The sequence below is a fragment of the Musa acuminata genome, chromosome BXJ3-9 (assembly GCF_036884655.1).
Source record: "Musa acuminata AAA Group cultivar baxijiao chromosome BXJ3-9, Cavendish_Baxijiao_AAA, whole genome shotgun sequence".
Lineage (NCBI taxonomy): Eukaryota > Viridiplantae > Streptophyta > Magnoliopsida > Zingiberales > Musaceae > Musa > Musa acuminata.
The window spans coordinates 9,419,328-9,441,473 of NC_088357.1; the positions used below are offsets into that span (position 1 = coordinate 9,419,328).

General features: G+C 41.9%; 3 protein-coding genes across 3 annotated transcripts; 1 reads left to right on the forward strand and 2 right to left on the reverse strand.

The window, feature by feature from the left end:
* Positions 1-6,133: 6,133 nt before the first annotated feature.
* On the reverse strand, positions 6,134-6,958 carry LOC135650041 (NAC domain-containing protein 71-like). Its single transcript, XM_065169111.1, has 2 exons — positions 6,655-6,958; positions 6,134-6,549 (listed from the first exon to the last, which is right to left on the reverse strand). The coding sequence occupies exons 1-2, from the start codon at positions 6,956-6,958 to the stop codon at positions 6,134-6,136; spliced, it is 720 nt and encodes a 239-aa protein (XP_065025183.1).
* Positions 6,959-8,272: 1,314 nt separating this feature from the next.
* LOC135649211 (U-box domain-containing protein 40-like) lies at positions 8,273-10,530 on the reverse strand. Its single transcript, XM_065167396.1, has one exon. The coding sequence runs from the start codon at positions 10,436-10,438 to the stop codon at positions 8,438-8,440; it is 2,001 nt and encodes a 666-aa protein (XP_065023468.1). The 5' UTR covers positions 10,439-10,530; the 3' UTR covers positions 8,273-8,437.
* A 4,735-nt stretch (positions 10,531-15,265) lies between these two features.
* Positions 15,266-20,851, forward strand: LOC103997926 (chaperone protein dnaJ 16). The gene is made up of 11 exons (XM_009419270.3): positions 15,266-15,740; positions 16,960-17,083; positions 17,265-17,347; positions 17,461-17,572; positions 17,647-17,751; positions 18,404-18,451; positions 19,784-19,870; positions 19,977-20,085; positions 20,173-20,321; positions 20,420-20,473; positions 20,565-20,851. Exons 1-11 carry the CDS (start codon positions 15,589-15,591, stop codon positions 20,799-20,801), a joined length of 1,260 nt encoding a protein of 419 aa, XP_009417545.2. The 5' UTR covers positions 15,266-15,588; the 3' UTR covers positions 20,802-20,851.
* The last annotated feature ends 1,295 nt before the right edge of the window (positions 20,852-22,146 follow it).

Sequence of the window (22,146 nt, forward strand, 5' to 3'; positions counted from 1 at the left end):
TGCCGCCTTGCTGATGAGCAGCTCCAGAAGGGGCCATCACTTCATCAGAAGCCTGCGAACTGTACCAACTTGATATTTCATTCTCCATAGTCGTTCTTCTTGGGGTCGGTGGTATTCCTCATCCCGTACGCCATGTTGAGACGGTATTCCTCCAGCCTCCTACGGGTTTCCTCAACAGAGCCGTTGTCTGCTCCCTTGGAGAAGGCAAAGGTCCTCTCGAATGCCAGGATAATGTCCCAGGACGTGCTTCGGACAGGCTCCTATATGCCCACTTCGTTCCAGTAGCCATTCGGGGTGCGTCGGCATCGGCTCAGATCGTTCGGATCCCTGCGCACGAAGAAGTGGCCGTACCTCCCATTCGCTCCCTCGAAATACCAAACTGAGTCAGAACCAAGAGGCGAGCGCGAATTCAAGAATGGATGCAAGACTAGATATAACGCCAAAACCGGGGAGCTTCGATTCAATAACAGATGCAGGACTACGTATGCCTCCGATCTAAAACTACAAAATCCACAAATCCGGCAACGCAGAGGAAGAGAAAAGAAAAAGAGATGATGGCTTGGATGACGGGGATATAAACAGGAATAACCTTTGTATAGGAACAAATACTAGAAGACCAAAATACGCAGCGGAATAAAATGGAATAATGAAGAGTAAAAACCACGGGGCAAACTAGAGATAATAATGAATATACAAATCTCAATCTCTTGCCCAAAACCCTAGCAACAACCACAAGAGAATAACTGGGATACAAGGATCACACCACTGCCCACAATATCTAAAACCTCCCCAAGTAATCACAGCAAGAGTCTACTGTAGATTTGATCTAACCTGAGATGAGAACACTGCTAGATGATTGTGAACAGTCTCTCTGCGTTGTCCTTGTCTTCTTCCCTTTCTTTCTTTTCCTTTTCTGCCTTGTTCTCCTTCTTCTCTTTGGAATCTCGTCGCTCCAAAGATCTACCTCGTTGCTGCCTTTTTATAGCTTTAATCTGCCTCTAAAACGCAGCCACCACACCCCCCTAATCTTAATTAGGGTTAGGTTAAGAGGGGGTGTGGGCTGTGGGCTGAATATGGGCCATCAGCCCAACAACCTCCCCCTTCAGCCCATAAGGGAGGCTGTCCCATGACTCCTCAATGTGAAGCCATACCGACCAACTGTCGACATATCTCCTGTCTTTCTTTTGGTAAGGTCTTCGTCAACATGTCTGCTCCGTTGTCATCTGTATGAATTTTCTAAAGCTGCAACTGCTTCTCTTCAAATATATTTCGAATCCAGTGGTATTTGACATCTATATGCTTTGACTTGGAATGAAACATTGGGTTTTTACACAAATGGATGGCACTCTGGTTGTCACAATGCACCATATAATTTTCCTGTTTCAGCCCCAATTCTTGTAAGAATTCTTTCATCCATAACATTTCTTTGCATACCTCTATAGCAGCAATATATTCTACTTCTATGGTGGAAAGAGCAATACACCTTTGTAACCTGGATTGCCATGAAATAACTCCCCCTGTAAAAGTAAGTACATAACCTGAAGTAGACTTCCTCGTATCTATATCTCTTGCCATATCTGCATCTGTGTAACCTGTTAACACAGGTGGTCCACCTCCAAAACTTAAACAAACCTTAGAACTCCCTTTGAGATATCTAAAAATCCACTTCACTGCTGCCCAGTGCTCTTTGCCTGGATTTGCAAGAAATCTGTTAGTAACACCCACTGCATATGCGATGTCTGGCCTCGTACATACCATTGCATACATTAAACTTCCAACTGCTGAAGCATAAGGAACCTTTTGTATTTTCTCCTTCTCCTCATCACTTGACGGACTCTGTTCTGAGCACAACTTGAAGTGACCTGCAAGAGGAGAACCAACTGGCTTAGCATTGCTCATACTGAATCTTTCCAATACCTTCTCGATGTATTTCTCCTGTGACAACCAAATCTTCTTGTTTTTCCTGTCACGAGAAATATGCATGCCTAGTATTTGCTTTGCTGGCCCCATGTCCTTCATTGCAAAAGACTCACTCAGTTCCTTCTTCAACCTGTCAATTTTAAACATATCTTTCCCAAGAATAAGCATGTCATCAACATAAAGTAAGAGAATAATAAAATCCTCACCAAACCATTTGATGTACACACAATGATCTGAAGCCGTTCTTTTGTATCCATTTTCTGTCATAAATGAATCAAACTTTCTATACCATTGTCTTGGAGCTTGCTTTAGCCCATACAAGCTCTTCTTCAACTTGCAGACAAAATTATCTTTACCTTTGACTTTGAAGCCTTCTGGTTGCTCCATATAAATTTCCTCCTCCAAATCACCATGAAGGAAAGCTGTCTTCACATCTAACTGCTCAACCTCCAAGTCCTGGCTAGTAACAATACCAAGAGCAACACAAATAGAAGACATTTTAACAACAGGAGAAAATATCTCTTCAAAGTCAATACATTTCTTTTCACCAAAGCATTTCACAACCAATCTAGCTTTGTACTTTGGTTGAGAACAATATTCTTGAGTCTTCAACCTAAAAACCCACTTGTTCTTCAAGGCCTTCATTCCATTTGGTAGCAGCACCAAATCATAAGTGTGGTTCTTCTGAAGAGCATCCATCTCTTCCTGCATAGCAACTAACCACTTCTCTTTCTGCTCACTCTCAACTGCTTCCTGGTAACTCTCTAGTTCACCTGCATCAGTAAGCATCACATACTCATCTATAGAGTATCTTTTGGAAGGTTGACGTTGTCTAGAAAATCTTCTCAATTGAGGTTCTGCGGGAACTTGCTCTCCTACTTCTTCTTGCTCAACATGTCCTGCAGGTAGATCAACATCAGGCTCTATACTATCTTCCTGCACATCTCCCCCATCACCATGATATACTGGAGGAATAACTGGGTCACAATCTGCTAATCCTTCTGCAGAAGTCTTGGCTGGTGCCTTCTTCTTCAAATCCTTAAAGGTTTGATCCTCAAAGAAGACCACATCTCTGCTCCTGAACACCTTCTGCTTTTCTGGATCCCAAAGCCTGTAACCAAACTGATCATGTGAGTAACCAAGAAAAATACATTCTTTAGACTTACCATCTAGCTTGGACCTCTCATTGTCTGGAATATGTGCAAATGCGCGACAACCAAACACTCTCAAATGACTGTAGGAAACATCTTTCCCTGACCATACATGCTCTGCAACATCACCATCTAGGGCTGTACATGGTGATAAGTTGATCAACTACAGTCCTCAAAGCCTCATCCCAAAACCTTTTGGGTAGCTTGGCCTGTGAAAGCATACATCTGATCTTTTCCATGATGGTGCGGTTCATCCTCTTTGCAATTGCATTATGCTGAGGTGTACCAGGAACTGTCATCTCATGTTGGATCCCATGTGACCTGCAATAGTCATTAAACAATCCCGTATACTCACCATCATTATCTGATCTTATGCATTTCAATTTCCTTTCTGTCTCCCTTTCAACCCTGGCATGAAACTCTTTGAAGACATTAATAACCTGATCTTTGGTCTTCAAAGCATAAGCCTAAACTTTCCTGAAAAAATCATCTATAAAAGTGACAAAATAAAGTGCACCACTTATACCAAGAACATCAACAGATCCACCAGGAGTTTTTGTCCTCAAAGGACCACATACATCTGTATAAACACGGTCTAAGGCATGCATTTTTCTAGACAAAGCAGCACTAACAAATGAAACTCTATGTTGTTTACCAGCCAAACAATCAATACAAGGGTTCAGATGTATACCTCTGAGATATGGTAATACCTCTCTCTTGGAAAGAGCTTGCAGCCCCTTCTCGCTCATGTGTCCCAATCGCCTATGCCACAACTCCATACTGAAGTCTTTCTCTGTAGCATTTAACTTCTCACCATAAGCTTTAGCCTGCAACCTATACAAAGTATGACATTTCTTTCCACTAGCTATAACAAAAGAACCCTTACTGAGCTTCCATTGCCCTCTGTGAAATCTGCTTTCATACTCTTCATCATCTAGTCTTCCAACTGAAATTAAATTCAACCTCAAGTCAACCACATGCCTCACATCCTTAAGTACCAACTTGCAGCCAAGGTTGGTCTTTAAATGGATATCACCCATGCCAATGATGTCTGCTGTGCCATAGTTGCCCATCTTGACAACACCAAAGTTTCCAGACCTGTATGTAGCAAAAAACTCCCTCCAAGGTGTAGCATGATAAGAAGCACCTGTGTCAATCACCCATTCAAGATCCTGACACACACAAGAAAAAATATCATCAGAAGGAGACAAAATCAAATAATCACCACCCTGCACTATAGCTGTAGTATTATCCTTTGACTCTGTAGACTCCACTTCTTTTCCCTTTTTCTAAGGGAAACTACTAGTGTCTCCCAACTTTCTGGTAATGAACTGAGAAGTAACAATGCCTACAACTCATCATCAAGAGACATTTTCATAGAGGATAACTGGTTAGTAATACTCTACATTTCATTCAAATGCTCAGCAATAGAAGCACCCTCTCTATATTTTAGGTTCACAAGTTTTCTGATCAAAAAAGCTTTGTTGCCAGCTGTTTTTCTTTCATAGAGACTTTCCAATTTTTTCCAAAGAAAATATGCAAAAATTTCAGTAGAAACATGGTGAAAGACACTATCATCAAGCCACTGTCTAATAAACCCAATTGTTTTTCGATCTAACATCTTCCACTCATCATCTGTCATAGTTGTAGGTTTTGCACTATCCCCTTGCAAAGGTCCATACAAATCTTTGCAATACAAGAGATCTTCCATTCTTGGTTTCCATATCATCCAATTATTTCCATTTAAACTAATCATACGAGAAATATTATTGGCCTCCATGTTCAAATACAAAAAAAATTAAATCACCAAAACCCCGCTCTGATACCAGTTGATGGAGATATAAACAGGAATAACCTTTGTATAGGAACAAATACTAGAAGACCAAAATATGCAGCGGAATAAAATGGAAACACAATCAAACAGAACACCAAGATATACGTGGAAAACCCCTTCAATGTGAAGGGTAAAAATCACGGGGCAAACTAGAGATAATCCATTATGAGAATAATGAATATACAAATCTCAATCTCTTGCCCAAAACCCTAGCAACAACCACAAGAGAATAACTGAGATACAAGGATCATGCCACTGCCCACAATATCTAAAACCTCCCCAAGTAATCACAGCAAGAGTCTACTGTAGATTTGATCTAACCTGATATGAGAACACTGCTAGATGATTGTGAACAGTCTCTCTGTGTTGTCATTGTCTTCTTCCCTTTCTTTCTCTTCCTTTTCTGCCTTGTTCTCCTTCTTCTCTTTGGAATCTCGTCGCTCCAAAGATCTGCCTCGTTGCTGCCTTTTTATAGCTTTAATCTGCCTCTAAAACGCAGCCACCACACCCCCCTAATCTTAATTAGGGTTAGGTTAAGAGGGGGTGTGGGCTGATAAAGCTCACATGGGCTGAATATGGGCCATCAGCCCAACAGTGGAAGCTTTTACAGGGGAACTGGTCTGGGTCGAAGCCGTAGATGTCCATCTCCTGTCTGTCATCTTCCTTGTTAATGTAGAGGCCAATATGTTGAAAATTTTATCGAAGAAGCTTGAGTGCATTCATATGATTGGAAAAATCTTATCTATTATCATGCCTCCGCAAGATAACACTTCTGTAAAGAATACCAATTTTGGATCGATGCAAAATAAACAGTTTTATGAGTGAGAGGCTTCGTGAGTAGGGCATCGCTGTTGCTGCTGTTTGGTTTTCTTTATTAATATCTTTATCATTTTTATTTTTTTATTGCTTTCTTAAAACTACGATCTAAAATAAACAAAATAAAGAATCATAAATTTTTAGTGATATGAAGTTTTTTAAAAAATTCTGTAACAAAAAATTCATCGAAACTTAAGGATTCAAGAACAGCGATTATTCCAGTAAACTATTCTTTTACTATGCCAAGATCCGTCAAGTTGTTAAGAAACACATCAATCATTTCAAGAAGAACATGAAACTTTGATCACACTGTACCTCCACTAAGGAAAACAAAGATGCGTAAAGCAGAATCTGCCTTCTTCGACGTAGCATGCGACACGTACAGATTGAATCACCTGCAGAGCTGTTTTGTTCAGTTGCGTCTCCTTTTGTTGCCCGCCAAGGTGCTGTCCGATTCGTCGCTGCCGATTAACTGAGCCTCTGCAGAAGCGAATGACAAATCACCAGAAGACTCTGAAGTCTCCGTGTACACTTTACAGATGACGTAGTTGTTCCTCCTGGGGTCAAACGTATTCCTCATCCCCTGTATCTCCAGGTTGAGGCGGTATTCATCCATCTCCCAAAGGGTCTTCTTGTTGGTTCCCTCGAAGAACACAAAGTTCCTCTTGAATCCCAGGATCACGTTCGATGACTCGTCTCGGACTGCCTCCTCTAAGCCCACTTCTTTCCAGTAGCCATGCGGCGTGCGTCGGCGCCTCTGCCTCTGCTCGCTCGGCTCCCTTCGCACGAAGAAGTACGCGTACCGCCCGTCCGGACCCTCCAAGGTAACTGCACGCAGTACTACCAACGTAAGTGAGAATGCTTCGGATCCAAGATCCAAATGAGAACCATCAGATGAATCATGACACTGCCGAGAGGTCTGGATTCAAGAACCGGGCAGCTTCGATTCAAGAACAGATGCAGGACCACTTATACCGCCTAGAAAGAGAGGAGGCGGAGGAAGAAGAAGAAGAAGAAGAGATGATGGTGTGGATGCTTTACTGGGGAGATGGTCGGGGTGGAAGAGGTAGATGTTCAGATCCGTTATCCTCTCTTCGTTGATGGGCAGGCAGTGCACCTTGGGCCGGAGGAAGTAATGCAGCATCTCGATGCCGGTCGGACCGAATCTCACCCCTACCGGAAGATGAGGAGGAGGAGGACGAAGAGGCGGCGGATCAGCGGGACGATTCCGATTCATCTGCCCTGTATGATTCTTCCTGCGCTGCAACGACGCCTAGCAAATTAGGAGGGGACGAAGACGGCCTCTACCTGCGCTGCAACGACCTATATTGGTTTCCCAAGACGACAGTTGCGGCTGTTACGACTCTCTGTCAACCGGCCATCTTGATTACATCACTCCCGTGATGTGATTGGTGTCATCCAAGACGAGGATGCGTTTGCAACGAGGCATTACGGTTTCTCTTCATAACACAAATATTTTCCATCACTAGAACCCAAATATGTAAATCAAAATAAATTGATTGATACAACGTATTTTTGGGCTCCAGACATATCACAACTGACGCCATATGCCAAGTCAGAATCGTACCAAGAAGTTGTTCCACATGTCCCGTCCCGAGAGCTCGGGGCGATGTCGTCTGACGCTGCTCCGCACGTCCCAGGATGATGATCGATCAGAATTATCATCCTATCCCTCGAGGGTAAGTGGTCACATCGAATCGACGTGCCACTGATCCATGTGCAATAATATAAAGCCCCTGACCGATCTTCGGTTGGGGGGGGGGCGGCATGGGGAAGTAGGGATAGAAAATAATTCGTCCCATTATTGACTTGCTCGTCGGAGGGGTCAAAACCGGGGATCACTTGGCGAGAACCATTTTTGCAAACGAATGAGCACCCACGAGCGATGAGTGTCTCAACCCGGGACGTCATCCACCGCACAAAGGAGAGCTGTCAATCGACCAGGACCCCGATCAACGTCAACTAGCACTCTTTCCCGAGAGCGCGACGACCTCATCGTCCAACTCGCTTTACAGAAAGCTCTTGACATTGACCTGTGGACTTGACCGTACTGACTCATCGTATATTTGTTTGCTAACATTGATTACATTTGATGAGTGAATACTAAATATTATTTTCAAAACCTTTCTTGATATATTCGAAAGGATTGTTTAGTCTATTTACTTAATTGTTTAAGGGTCTTCTTCAATATATTGTGACCTGACATGAGTCTCACGAGAATCTTGCAAAAGCTAAAGTAAAAATGATTTAAGCTTTAAATAAAATTAGGGGAGGGTTTTGTTTGGAAAACAAAGCAAATTTGACACTTAGACGAACAAGTAATATTTATTCACAATGATCTTAGTATAAAGATAAACCAAAGTCAGATTATGGGCATATTAATACTTCATTTAAACCAATACACCATCCAAATTAAATGAAACCAATACACCATCCATATAAGTGTCTTCAGAAAGAATTTAATTTACTTGTATGATTATTCAACTAAAATAATTCTAGTATTCGTTTTTTTACTTCTTTAATCATTCAATAAAAAAAAAATCAGAATGAAATGCTCATTGATCACTTAAATACGGAGATAGAACTACACAATTGTCTAACTTCTACACCTTCGATAGCCACACCTCTCCTCGAATAATAATAATAATAATAATAATAATAATAATAATAATAATAATAATTCATCTCAACTCGGTCAGAACCCGGCCGAGTTCATGCGCGACGGGTTAGCGTGGTGGTTGGGTCGCCCGCGAAACGACTTCAACCCCTCCGAGACAACGCTGCCGTCGTCGCTCACCGGGAATCCCATTGGCGGCGGCGCGTCAGTGTCGTCCTCCCCCCTCATCGCCCTAAGCGTTTTCTTCGCCATATTACGCCGCATCTCGCCGCCGCCGCCGCTATACGCCACCCGCATAAGCACCGGCTCCGCCCCCGCCGACCTCGCCAGGCCGCGGAACCGGAGGCTACCGCGGCTCATCCCGTAGAGTGCTGCCACGCAGTATTCCTCCACCGCTGCAGCCGCTGGCGACCTCATCAACGACACCACCGACGCCACCGCCCCGCCGTCCATCAGTGCCGCACGCCCATCGTTGCAAACGGCCAGGCTGCATACCGTCATCATCGCTAGCCTCGCTAAGCCCGGCCCATGCGGCGGCGGTGCCCCGTCGACGGGAGCCTCCTCACTCTCCAACGCCACGGAGAGCACTGCCCGCACCGCCCCCGGAGCTCGCGCGATCTTCAAACGGTTGGAGCCGGCGAGGGAGAGGTAGTACAGCGCCATCCCGGCGTCCCGGCGGGCGCGGACGCCGTCGGCTGAGGGCACGGAAAAGAGGTCGAGCAGCGGCGGAATGGCTCCAAGCACCCCTATTGCCGCCCGGTTTTCGTCCTCGAGAGAGAGGCTGAAGAGGGCGCCGGCGGCATGGTCGCGGGCCTCCGGATGGCCGCCTTTGAGCACGTCCACTAGCGGCGCCACCGCTCCCGACCTCAAGATGCGGACGCGGTTTTCCAGTTCCAAGGATAGGTTCACCAATGCGGCGGTAGCGTTGATCTGCACGGCGGCGCTGCTGCAGAGGAGCATGGAGCGGAGCGCGGCGAGGAGGCGAGGCGTGCACAGGTCAATCCGGCGGTCGCGGCTCTCCCTTGTGGCTAGCCGGAGCAACACCACGGCGGACTCCTGCTCGGATAACTCCGTATCCATCAATCTAATCAGGATCTCCTCTTCCGACAAATCAAAGTCGGCGGTCGGAGACGCAGGGAGATTGGAAGCGGCCGGGTTTTGGACTTGTGATGTCGGCGGCGGCGGCTCTTTGGGCGCTTGCTCGAAGAAGGCTTCGGTAATGGAGGAATTGGAGGAAGAAGACTGGTGCTCGGACGCCGATGGGGTCGAGAGTTGCGAAAAGGAGGGAGCATGATTCGTAGTGCGAACCGAGAAAGCGGAAGGGGTGTTGGGGCTCATCGTCTCCCTCATATTCTGGACGTTTATCCTCGATCTGCAGCCTTTTCCATCCGGCAGTGCCGAAGAAGCTCGCAATTCCTCATATTTTTCGTCGTATCCTCGGTCTCTGGAGAGGTCACCTCTGTCTTCTCTTACTCTTTCGGTTCCATCACAGGGGTACGCATACTCCCGTGGCGGTCCAAAGCTCTCGCCTTTTTCGGCCTCCTCTGCTTCGTCGAGAGAGAACGCCGTGAATTGCCGCATGAATTCACCTCTTTGATCTCTTCTCGCACTACTACCACCACCGCCACCACCACCAACATGAGGAGGCGGGTCGGACAAGAGGGGCGGAGGAGGGGGACGTGGATTGGTGGAGGGAGGCATGATGCTGCGGATGAGGGCGCAGGCGGCGTCTAGGGGGATAGGTTGTGGAGATGGGACACCGCAGCGTTGGCACCAGCTGAGGATGGCGGACTTGAGGGCGACATTGGGGATGAGGAGGAGAGAGGAGGGGCTGAGGTCGAGAAAGAGGCCGGGCGGGGAGAAAGCCAAGTCGGCGCAGGCCTGGACGCAGCTGCGCTCGAAGGTGTGGCCGGAGGGGGGGACGATGACGGGGTCGGCCATGAGGGAGCGGGAGATGGGGCACAGGAACTCCACGGGCATCTCCGACACCGTGATGGAGGACATGGGCGCGTTGCCTGAGGCGGAAGAAGGCGAGCGGTGGTGGTTGGAGAACCTCCAAAACGACTTGAGGCTTCCCATTCATTCCCGTCGCTCCAAGCTCAAGGTTAGCCATATATAGCTCTCCTCTCCTCACCGTGGTTTCATATCTCTTCTTTCTTCTATTTCCATTTAGTCTTTACCAGGTAATGTTGAACAGCTCTAGACTTTTAGGTGGCGAAGACCAGGGGAAGATTCAGTAGGTAAATGATTCGCCATGAACAAATCTAATGATGATATGTATTGATAACATAGAATTAGTAGACATAAGACTTTGACTCGAAGTTTGCTTGTCTTCTCTCTATTAGCAGCTCAGCGACTATATTTTACTCAGAGCTGTGGGGTTCAAGAAATGGTTATTATCTTAAGACCTCATAAACTGTTCTGATTACTGTAAAAAATATATAATTTTGTTCTAAATAAACTGTTACATATCCAGTTTATAAAACAAATATATAATGATTGTCAATATTGCATGAACCATTGAGATTCTCTATTTTTATTTCAACCTTTCTTATTGTGCTTCCTGTTTGAATTAGTTAGAATTAAGCTTGTTATACTACCTTTATCAGGTGCACCCTTTACCCACTTGTGCTAGATCTTGCTTAGTTAATTCAAGTAGATTTGGTATTGTACCAATTATCTTTTAATCAGGACACTTGAAATAACCAAGATAGGACCACATAAGATTGTTGTTAAGGATCAGTTTTTAGTTTATTAGCCAATAGTATTGAGCATAAGCTTTAGCAGACCCCATTGTGCACTTGTAGTATTGTTGGCTTATGTAAGAGATGCCAGAGTTTGAATATTCACAGCAGCATTACTGGCTTGCTTTATAGGTTCTCAATGTTTCGATGAGATATATTGATCAGATATCCTTTTTGTGGTTCACTGTTATTTTGGTGTTAGTTTAAAGTGCATATCAAGTGTCCTAGTCTTATTTGACTTGTATGTTGTCATCAAGTTCAGCCTCCAGGCAGATAGAAGAAAATTGCAGTTGCAGCTTTGTATGACTTTTCTACATTTTAGAGTTGGATGGATCACTATAGTTCATGTTTGACCATTTGACTTCCCATCACAGATTAAGACTCCTCATGGTCAATTGTTGGATTGCTTATATGATCTTTAAATCTAGCCACAGTTAAACCCTAATGATACTCCCACATTATCAGCAATACTTTTTGTTAGTTTTTGGGACTTCCATAGATCGTTTTCAACTTGAAGACAGATCCACAATGACAAGTAAGCCTGCTATTTGTTTATTCAGAATGAAATAGGAGCAACCCCCATGATGTAGAATGATTAACAACTCAAGGCTCCAATGAGAAATCTCATTACTTTTGTATAGGCAAGCTGTCACTTTCATTCTCTAGGAGCACCTGATCTTCCTGTGCTGATGATCTAAAGCTAAAAAATTCTCATCATTTTCTTGACTGAATCATCTCTTGCAACAGTGTGTGATCAGAACATTCTATCTCAATGATTTATGGCAGTGTCCTTGCTCTTAACATAGCATTCCAGCTGGAAAAAAATCCTGTTCAGAGAACCCCATTTCAAGCTACTGGTAGATTGGTCAAACAGATCTCCCAGCTCATTACAATGAAAGCACTTTGAAGTTTAGAGTTTGTGGCAGTAGAAATTAATTCACTGGTGATTGTCAACTTAAATGGGGCCAAATGCATCAACTTGGCGAAAAAATCTTTTACAATGCATAACTTTGTCTATGAGCCTAATACTATTCAAGAAAAATAGTCTATTTTACTCTCTTAAAAGCAAAACTGCACTAAGCTGAGAGTTTCCTCTCAATGCTTGCAAACTAATCTTCTTTCATCTCATATAGATGTTTATTTCCTTCTCATCAAAGTTTGATTAAACTATAAAGCTTTGTTTTCTCATCTGACATGCCTACTTCTCTATGCATCTTCACTGTAGTTGGTATAATAAACTGCTAGATATCCTTGATATGCCAACCAATGATTGTCCCAACATTTAGACTACTAGAGGCTTCCAGCTGACAAAAGAAGGCATTCCATATGTGCTTTTTCCTTCCCCACTCAATTATCCAACCAATCAAAGAAGTGATCCTTTCCATATCTCACATATAAAATCCTGGACTCAAAATCTCGAGTGTTATTCCAAGAACTTGTTGATGCTAGCTTGACATGGTACTTGAACTGATGGCAAGAAACATGACATGGATCTGGTACCACGTTGTGCAGATACGATTTGGTTTAAATAGTTACCTAAGCCAATATACTATGGTTGTGGTGGATCAGCTCTTAATAGGAAATTAGATAATGGAGGGAAAAAAGATAACTCTTCTAAGACATGCTGCAGAAGTAGATTGTGAATCATTATTCCCTGTAAAAAGTGCCTGATGAACAGAATCTATTGAAGCTATCCCATTAAAGCATAGTGAAGGTAAGGACAGAGAGATTATTTATTCGAATAATTCTCGGTAAAAAGTTATTGCTAAAGGCAACTTTGAATTATAGTTGAGAAAAGGGATCATATGAAGCACTATGTAGAATGCCTTCAGAAGACTTGCAAACTTCACAATTTTGTTCAAAGAAGCTAAAGTTCTCAATACTGAAGAAAGTAGGCTAATTCTATTCCATGAGAGAAAACTCTGTAGTACTTTCATAGACTGATGAGGCTGGCTATGGTGACCCTTCTAATTAGTTGATTGTGTGTGGAACTCTGGAACTTAAGGCAAACCAAAAAGGTTGCTAGAAAACTAAAGCTTTACAGATGAGCATATCCTGACAACTTAAATTCTGCTGTTCCAAGTTGTGCTTTATTTATTGCTACCATCTCAAAGAAAAGCTTTAGATACTTAGTGAAAAAGGTTATATTGGTTTTCAATTTTTATGACTTGCTTTTGCTTTGGTCATAACTCTTCAACTATAACATAGTTATGATAGAAGGGAAAACTGTTAGTGATGAAGTTCTCGGAAGCCATGGGAGGAAGATAAAGGTTCTATTGAGCTGTGTAGGCTTCAAGTGGATCCCTTAGAGAGGTTGGGAGCCAGCCAGAAATATAGAGAAAGCAAACCATGTTCATGGAAGAGTGAGCTCCACATTCTTTCATATAACAATCACTTTTTTTGTCCATGATTAAGAGACAATGCCTCTCTCACTTTAGCTTTGGGCTTTTCTCTGGTCTTCTTATTTATAAGCAAAGCCCCATGATGGAACTAGTAAACAAAGTGGGTAATGCTATATAGATATTGGTGCTTGGCTTCATCAGGGAAGATTTAGTGGCTCCACACAGGTCATTTTATTCTTACAACCACAAAATAAGCTGATCCTAATCCCATAAATCTTACCATCCACAGTTAATGTCACCATTTACCTTTTGATTAATGCCACATCTTCTGCTGTTTAAGATGTCTTTTTTGGGTGTCTAAAGCACAGCTCTTTTTCTTGGGGCATCACGAAACATGTTGTGTTGGTGATCTACAAATATCCATTGTCCCTATGGTGGTGCTGTACAGATAAAGGTGCAAGCTGTTTTTAGGTGTGAGGAGTCGGAAGAGCTCAAGAACAGTTCATGACATACCATGGAAGTGGATTATTCAAGAAGTTAACATCTTTATCATACCTTCGATGATAAAACTATACTCTTTTTCTCTTTAAACATTAGGATTGCATGACTCATGAAACATTCATAGACAATGTTCCATGGAACCAACTGCATCAATGCTGACAACAGCAGGGTTATTTGTCAAGAAGACTTCATCCTACTGAATACTGCATCAGAACACCCATATATATATAATTTTGAAGTTTTTGGGGCTCAAAGAGAGGATGCTTTCAAGTGTGTGCATGCTGTTGTCCTTGCAGGAATCAGGATGCTGGAATTGGTGGTTGGCAGCACTGCAGCCATGAATGACAGGGATCTGATTTCCATGTTGTTCACCAGTGCAAGTTTTTGCTTGGGTTCACCAGCTTATTAAATTGATGGTGATCACGAATACATTAAGCTTTTAGTATTGCTTTGCTCCATATTTTGTGGGCGCATGTTGTTCCAATTACATTGTCAACTCTGTTTGTCTGCGGGCCAAAAGACTTTGTCAGGAGAAAGCAAAGAGATGATGCATGGTTTATGGGGAGGCTGTGCTGCCTCTTGGCATTCGACTTTCTGCCAATGCTTGCTTGCTTTCCCATCACATATTTTTGATCTTCCATTCTTGTTGCACTATCATAGTGATAGCTACTAAGGACGACTTGACATGTTAAGGTTCAAAGTGGCACAGTATCAAGAGAGATGGCTTCTGAGTGGCACAGTATCACATATTTGTGTATGGCTTGTCATTTAGCAGGCTGTTCTTCCTCTACAGAACTCTTCCTACCTGATGGTGACGGTGACGGTGACGTTATCAATCTCTTCATTGGCCTTACTAGTGGTCCATGCTTCAGTGGGACCCCTATCGGCCCAATAGTTACGTCAATGGTGTCTCTCAGATGCATAAGAGAAGTACCGCTGTGGACCCAATTAAGCCCCACATCTTAATTGCAGAAAATAACCCACTTTTCTTACTCGCACCCTCTTGCATCTGATTGGAAATCTCGGAGGCTTGGTTAGTGGACTCCACTTCAGCACCCAATCATAAGTAGGTGCGAAATACGCGTAAGAGTTGAACGTTCACCGATCAATGGCTTTCCCGATCTGATTTCAAATTCCCCATCGCCGTTTCTTCCATTTGAATACCCGCATAAGATTTGTTCGATCAGAAACGTTGATCGAATAATGAACGGCAGAGGATTTACCCGCACGTGAAAGTTTCGTGCGGCATCAGCGGTTAATGTGGGGGGCGTAGATAGCTCGGATGTCGTGACGGGAGAGGGACATCTTAACAGATGCACTGTTCATGAGGAGCAGTGGAAACCCCACCCATCCTTCCTCCCTCCTCTCCGTCTCCAAATCCTCTCCCTCTCCTCGCCTCTTATTCTTCTTCGTTGGCAGAGCTCGGTGGGCTTCGAGGCGGCTCCATCGCTCCCTCCTCGAGCTCCGTGGGTTATCTCGTTCGCTCTCTAATTGGATTCGAATGGGTAACAGAACGAGTTAGGCTTGTAGATCTGTGTCCTTCACACGGGATTCGCGGTTTGGGTCGTGTCAAGGTGTTCTCTTTGTTGGGTTCGAGGGCGATTAGGGTTAAAGCTCGGAGTTTGGTTTTGGGAGTGGAGAGATGCCGGCTCCGGGGTTTCCTTCCTCGAGGTCCGAGAGGAGAGAGGATGCCAATAAGCAGCAGCAGAGGAGGGACCCGTACGAAGTTCTTGGTGTTTCTCGCAATGCTACGGAACAGGAAATCAAAAGTGCGTATAGGAGAATGGCCCTCAAGTAAGAGCCCCGAATTCTCTTGGTGGATTCTAAATGTGATATCTTTGAGAGCGTAGTTTTTGCGTATCGCTTTGCAGTATAAGTGGGCTTTTATTATTTTGAGAGTTTTCTTATTTTCTTGAGATGATCATTTAATTTGGTATATTTTAAGTCTCAGTGGTGGGTTGATATCTCTTTAACTAGCGCAAGCAGTTGGTGGTAGAGCCAATCCAACGTTACTTAGCACATAGACATATGTTTGGACTTATTGGTGCTTCATATTCATGTTTATTTTTGGGTAGAAAGGAATAACCTGGTGATGAATATTAGTTACTGTTTGAAGAAATTAGACGTTTTTTAGATACATCTTACATTACTAAAAAATTATCATGTGTTCCTGGATTGGCAACTAGTCTTACAACCGAGATTCCATTTTAAATTATCATGAGTCTGATTCTATCCATGCTAAAAGTTTAACTATGCATGTATGCTTGCGTGTGTGTGTGTATATATAAATGATCAAACACTATAGCAATCCAATTGTCATCCTGTATTACAGTATTAGGTCAACTTATCATGGACTGCTGGTCTTGCACCAGCAAAAATCTGACGTTTTGATCAAATTCTTCTGTAAACTGTTTCTTCGTATTATACAGCTCCAAGTAGAGGTGGATGACAATTTCATAGAAGATTTGGGTTCGTACACGTTGTTTCCATATGCTAAGCTTAGCTACAGGTTGTCTTCATATGATTAATTCCTAACCATGAATATTCAAAGTGTAGTTCTACTTTGACTTTGTAGCACCCAAGCAAATACTCATCTGCCATTGAAGTGGCACAAAGAATACTGTATTATTTGACAATTATATAGAAAAGACATTTTTGTTTGGAGAAAATTTCCTGTTGACTCTTTGACTTTCCTGGGATTGATCTAGTTCTGAGGTTGACAATGACATCCCAACTCTTAAATTGCTAATTAGACGATCAAAATGCTTAAAGCTGCATCACGATAGAAGCAAATAAGATCAACATCATTATGTAAGATGTTTCTGAGGCTATATGGCATGATCACAACTGAGGCAGTGAAAATTGTCGATTCAGTTGAAGTAGTCAAGAAATTAAATTTGTAAAAGTTTTCTAACACGTCATGGTTGAATTTTATCCTGCTAGGGATGGGGATGGTAAGAGCAAGTAAATTATCCATGATCTGCCTGATCATCTGTTTCTGCTCATTTTGCAGGTACCATCCCGACAAAAATGCAAATGATCCTATCGCAGCGGATGCCTTTAAGGAGGTCACATTCTCATACAATATCTTGTCTGATCCAGATAAACGACATCAGTATGACACATCAGGTTTCGAGGTTGACTTTCATTCTATTAGATGACAGTTCAGGACTGTCTTTTGTCTAACACTTAAGCTCATCCAAACCATCGTCATCGTTGAAATCATGTTTTCTCTCATTTTGTACTCTCTTTGTTTTTTATTTGATGCTGTCTTTTTATCCACCAACAGAGTCATGGAATTTAATTTTCTTTTCCCAGGCCATTGAATCAGTTAGCCAAGAATTGGAGGTTGATCTTTCAAATCTTGGTACTGTAAACACAATGTTTGCTGCACTTTGTAGGTAAAATTAATTAGTGAAACTTGCTGGCATTTTTGTATTTCATGACAACACTTTTGCACCAATTATCAGAAGACTTTCATGACCACCTATTTATAATGTATACTGGATGTTAGTAAACTTGGAGTGCCGATTAAGACAACTGTGTCTGCAACTGTTTTGGAGGAGGCACTTAATGGCACAGTAATTGTTAGTCCACTTCCATTGGGTCAGTTGATTGCCAGAAAGGTTATCACTTTTCCACTTATTGCTTTTAGAACTGTTGCATTCAATTTTTTATTTACTTCTCCAACACTACACAGGTAGAAAAGCAGTCTGCTCACTTTTACTCGGTAGAAATAACAGAGAGGGAGGCCCAGATGGGAGTGGTTTGTCGAGTTTGTTCTGCTGAAAAAAGCAAATTCAAGGTTATTTAAAGCATTTTCTAATAGCACAGCTGCATGTGTTCTTTTGTATTTATTTAAAGCTACAAAAATTCGTGGACTTTTGGGTGACTCATAGTGTAGGAACTTTAACAATCTATGGAGTCATGATATTGACCTTGACATTTCCAGGGTTACAAACTGTCATTGGACAATTTTGATGGCCTTTCATGCTTCTATAACTTGTGTTTCAGTCCCTTTTTAAATTAAATCTTGTAAAAGTTTATCTAAAGTGTGGCAGGACCTGTCATATTTTTGCTAATAGTGTTATCTGATGCAAGTCAGGTGGTGCATGGATAAATGGAAGATTTTGGCTTGTCATTATCCAAAGGAGCCAATGCATTCCATACTGAGTACATATATTCTATATGTTTAGTCTAGCATTTACGACACTTAACAGGACAATGGTTCGAATGAGTAATGTATCTTCACTTTATATTATGCTGCCCCACCTGGTAAATCTATCTCCAACTATGTAAATGCTATGTTAGCTAGTTGTCTCTTCATGAATCCTTTGTGGGCTATATGGTTCTAAACGATTTTTTAGGAATTTATTTATGATGATTACTTCTAGTGCTTGATCACATTTTACTGAAATTGGAATTCTGTTCTTACTTTAGCTTTTTATTTATTGCAGCTACTATATTTTGAGCAGGAAGAAAATGGACTTGGTCTTGCATTACAAGTAAGCTTGTTATGTTGGCGAATTTATTGACAAATAAATGATGTCTATCATTGTTTTTTTGGTCAACTATTTGGTTACTCCTCAAAGAGAACATGTGCAGTCATATGGAAAGTTCAACTTACATTCCTTTGTGTATCTTTGTGCATGCCTAATGGTCCTACACTGCTCAGATGTTACTAATTTAGAATTTACTTGAAACACATTTTGTTATTTTGACATGTGCTTGTTTGTAATCTGATGTTAGTAATGGTTGCAGTTGGGGCTGTGGTGTCAACTGTAGTGTCCATTATCTCAAAATGTCCTGTTGAACATCTTATTCATCATCACAATGGTTGTTATACTAATCTGCTTTCGGGCATAAGCATTTTTCCTAGTTATCATTAGATTGCAAAGAGTAACCCTATCTGCCTTTCAAACCTGCAGGACACCTTGAATTACAAAGGGCTTCCATGTTCTTATTTGTTTCTGTACATTCAATATAAGACTAAAATATAAAATAGGAAGTAGAGAAGCCAACCAGATTTATAAGGAACCAGTCAGTAACCGGAGTTTAAATAAGAGGCCCAATGTCTTTTGTCATCTCTGTTCCTTGCCATTTAGCTTTGTCTGGCATTCGCATAGGTATTGTGATTTTTCCTGGTCAGTTCTCGTGTAAGAAATCACTATAACATGTTTTTGAGCTCAATCTTTGTTGAGTATGTTTTCCATATTTAAAGTCTGTTGCTTTAACAGAGAAATTTGGTGTCCGACTGTGATCTCTGATTTACAAAGAAACAATTTCCGAGTTTGTACAATGTACTTGCTTATGCCAGGTTTTTAAGCACACAAGGCTACTATCAGTGCAGGACTTCAGAAGGGTCAGCATATTCATCTTTATCCTTTCAAGTGGTGAGAACCAAATTGTCATGATTGATGCTGCCAAGAGGGAAAAAAATAATCCTATTTACTCAACAAAGTGCAAGTCCCCTCAATGGAGATGAACATAAATCATTGACATTCCCCTCGATGGAGACTTGTAAATTTGACTAATCATCATTATTTATGTGATTTATATGGTTACTTATTACTTTATTGGTGCTCCATCCAGACAATAGAAATAGTCTATGTTGAAATTAGCAATTCATGAAATTTATGACATTAACTTTGACATTTGGATCTTGATTTTGATATCAGCATTTAATTCTATTCAAAATCCTCACTTCAGTTGCAACTATGTCCTCTATATTTATTTGTTCTAATATTATTTCCATCTTATTATCATTTCATTTATTATATGGATTATAATTTAGGTGATTGTAGTTAGCTTGTGATGTATTCATCTAATTTTGTCAGGAAGACAGCATCAAGACCGGAAAGGTTACTTCTGCTGGAATGTTCTTTCTTCGCTTTCCTGTTTATCGGTTTGATCAAAGCCAATCGGTGGGGTTAATTATTTTTAATGCTGCAAGTGACTTTGCAACCAAATGAGGTGATTGTTACTAAATTATGCACCTTTTATTTGGTTACCTATGTTTCTTACCTCCAGGTAACAATCGCTAAAGATCCTGATGCCAAATTCTTTAAGAAATTGGATGGATTTCAAGCATGCGAAGTAAATGAACTGAGAGCTGGGACCCATACATTTGCTGTCTATGGTAAGCTGCATATTTATGCTATTTCTTTGAGTGACTTCTGATAAGGGTTGCAGCTAATGGCTTGTTCTTGTTGAACAAACTGTTAAGGTGACAACTTCTTCAAAAGTGTAAGCTACACAATAGAAGTTATGTGTGCTGAACAATTTTCAGCAGAAAAGGAAAAGCTTCAGGATGTGGAGGCAAAGATATTAACCAAAAGGGCTGAGCTGTCCAAGTTTGAGACAGAATATAGAGAGGTTTGTGATGCATCTCCTGGATGGTGCTATTTTACTCACACGTTCTTGCCGACCTTTCTTTCATGCAAGTCTGCCTCTCTATATGTGGAGATTGACAGGTGTTAGCCCGATTCACCGAGATGACAAGCAGATATGCACAGGAAATGCAATCAGTGAGCTTCACCATTTCAGACCCGTCAACACTGCAAATTTCTGTTTCTCACGCGCTGATGTTTTGATTTGTGCTGTTATTTGCTGCTCCAGATTGACGAGCTTCTTAAGGAAAGGAATGCTATTCATGCCTCCTACACCAGCATTCCTCCTTTACAACGGAATTCAAGTAGCAGCAAGATGAGCAGTGCCTTCAATGGCTCTAATGGCGAAGAAGAGTGTCCAACAAAGGAAAAGAAGTCAAAGGATGAAAAGAAATGTAGGGACCCGACGAAGAGAAAGAAATGGTTTAAAATTCATTTGAAAATGGACAAAAGAAAGCCATGTTGATCATGATGGATTGTGTATGTTTTTCCTCTTAAAGTATCAGAGATTCTCAAGATGAGATGCCTCCAAGAACATATTTGTTCTAATTTTCTTTCCTTTCTTTTGTTGTCCGTGGTCACTCCTTTGTACGAAGATCACCAGCTTAAAAGCCGGAAATCATCCAAACAATCGAGGTTATTGTTTTGCATCAGGTATTATGGGCTGTTTGGGCTTTAGGATGGAGCAGTGTTTTATGTATATATCAGAACTTAGAATGTATTTGGTAGTCCACCATAATCAAATTCTTTTTATTACCTACCTCTAATGCGCATGGAGTGTTACTTTGCAACATCCGAGATACCATATTGATTATTGTGTTCAAGAGGTGTACACGTTCTACCTTAGATATATGATATTTGATTTTAATCTTGACATTAAATTTTTACATAATAATTTTATTTCTTATTATTGGTATCAGAGTCATGTCGATCTATTTATTAGATTTATTTTTGATCTATTTATGCATTAGATCTATTTTGATTATATCAAATTATTATTTCTTTTTCGATCGTATAATGCTTGCATGATCCGTCTTTGCTTATGAGCAATGAAGATTTTCTTGCTCACGCAATTCATATCATGGACTATTGACGACGTTGATTCACACTTGTTTTGGCAGCAATCGAGGGTGATGGGTGGTCCCTCGGAAAATGGCAACAGTGTCTACGATGGGCAACACCGGCTATTGTGTGAGGGAACACCTTCACGCTACGGTGAAGGTGTGAAGGTTGCGGCATATGTACCAGCGACGCTAGGATGTTGGCAACCAGAGTGGTGGGTAGCCAACAATGGAGAGGATGCTGCGATATTGAGGTCGTACGATGGTTGAGCGTCACGGTGTTGATCTAGAAAGCAAAGCACGATGGGTTGCTGTGGTGGTGCTCGGCGACTGTAGGTTGTTGTCGGGGTTGTTAGAGTAATCGACGACCACCTATGCCGCAGCGGTGGGTTTTGGCGTTGATGGCATCACGACGTTTGGGCATTGAGGCATGGTAGTGGTTTTAGCTGTTGTTTCTAGCGACAGCATATGTCAATCGCGCATGAGAACAGTCATGCATGGTGAAACATCATAGTGACTGTAGGGTTCGTCGATCAACTGCAAGCGGCGAACGATCGTGCACTACGATGATCGCAAGCCTTGCATAGGTACTGCAATGATTGAGAAGAAAAAAAAAAAGAGGATTTTTCACCCATTAAAAGATTGTTTTATCTTTCTAAATTCTTTTATTTTCATTTGGTGTCTCTCTTCCCTTATAAAATCAAATGTTTTTAATATATATCCTAACAAAATTAAAATTTTATTCTTCTA

Excerpts from the sequence above, each read along its gene's own strand:
- LOC103997926 (XM_009419270.3), top strand. The coding sequence starts at position 15,589 with ATGCCGGCTCCGGGGTTTCCTTCCTCGAGGTCCGAGAGGAGAGAGGAT. Across the intron at positions 17,752-18,403 it reads CTGAAAAAAGCAAATTCAAG|CTACTATATTTTGAGCAGGA; the intron begins GTTATTTAAAGC and ends TATTTATTGCAG. Across the intron at positions 20,086-20,172 it reads CCATACATTTGCTGTCTATG|GTGACAACTTCTTCAAAAGT; the intron begins GTAAGCTGCATA and ends CAAACTGTTAAG.
- LOC135649211 (XM_065167396.1), bottom strand. The coding sequence starts at position 10,438 with ATGGGAAGCCTCAAGTCGTTTTGGAGGTTCTCCAACCACCACCGCTCG.
- LOC135650041 (XM_065169111.1), bottom strand. The coding sequence starts at position 6,958 with ATGAATCGGAATCGTCCCGCTGATCCGCCGCCTCTTCGTCCTCCTCCT. Across the intron at positions 6,550-6,654 it reads TCTTGAATCGAAGCTGCCCG|TTACCTTGGAGGGTCCGGAC; the intron begins GTTCTTGAATCC and ends TACTGCGTGCAG.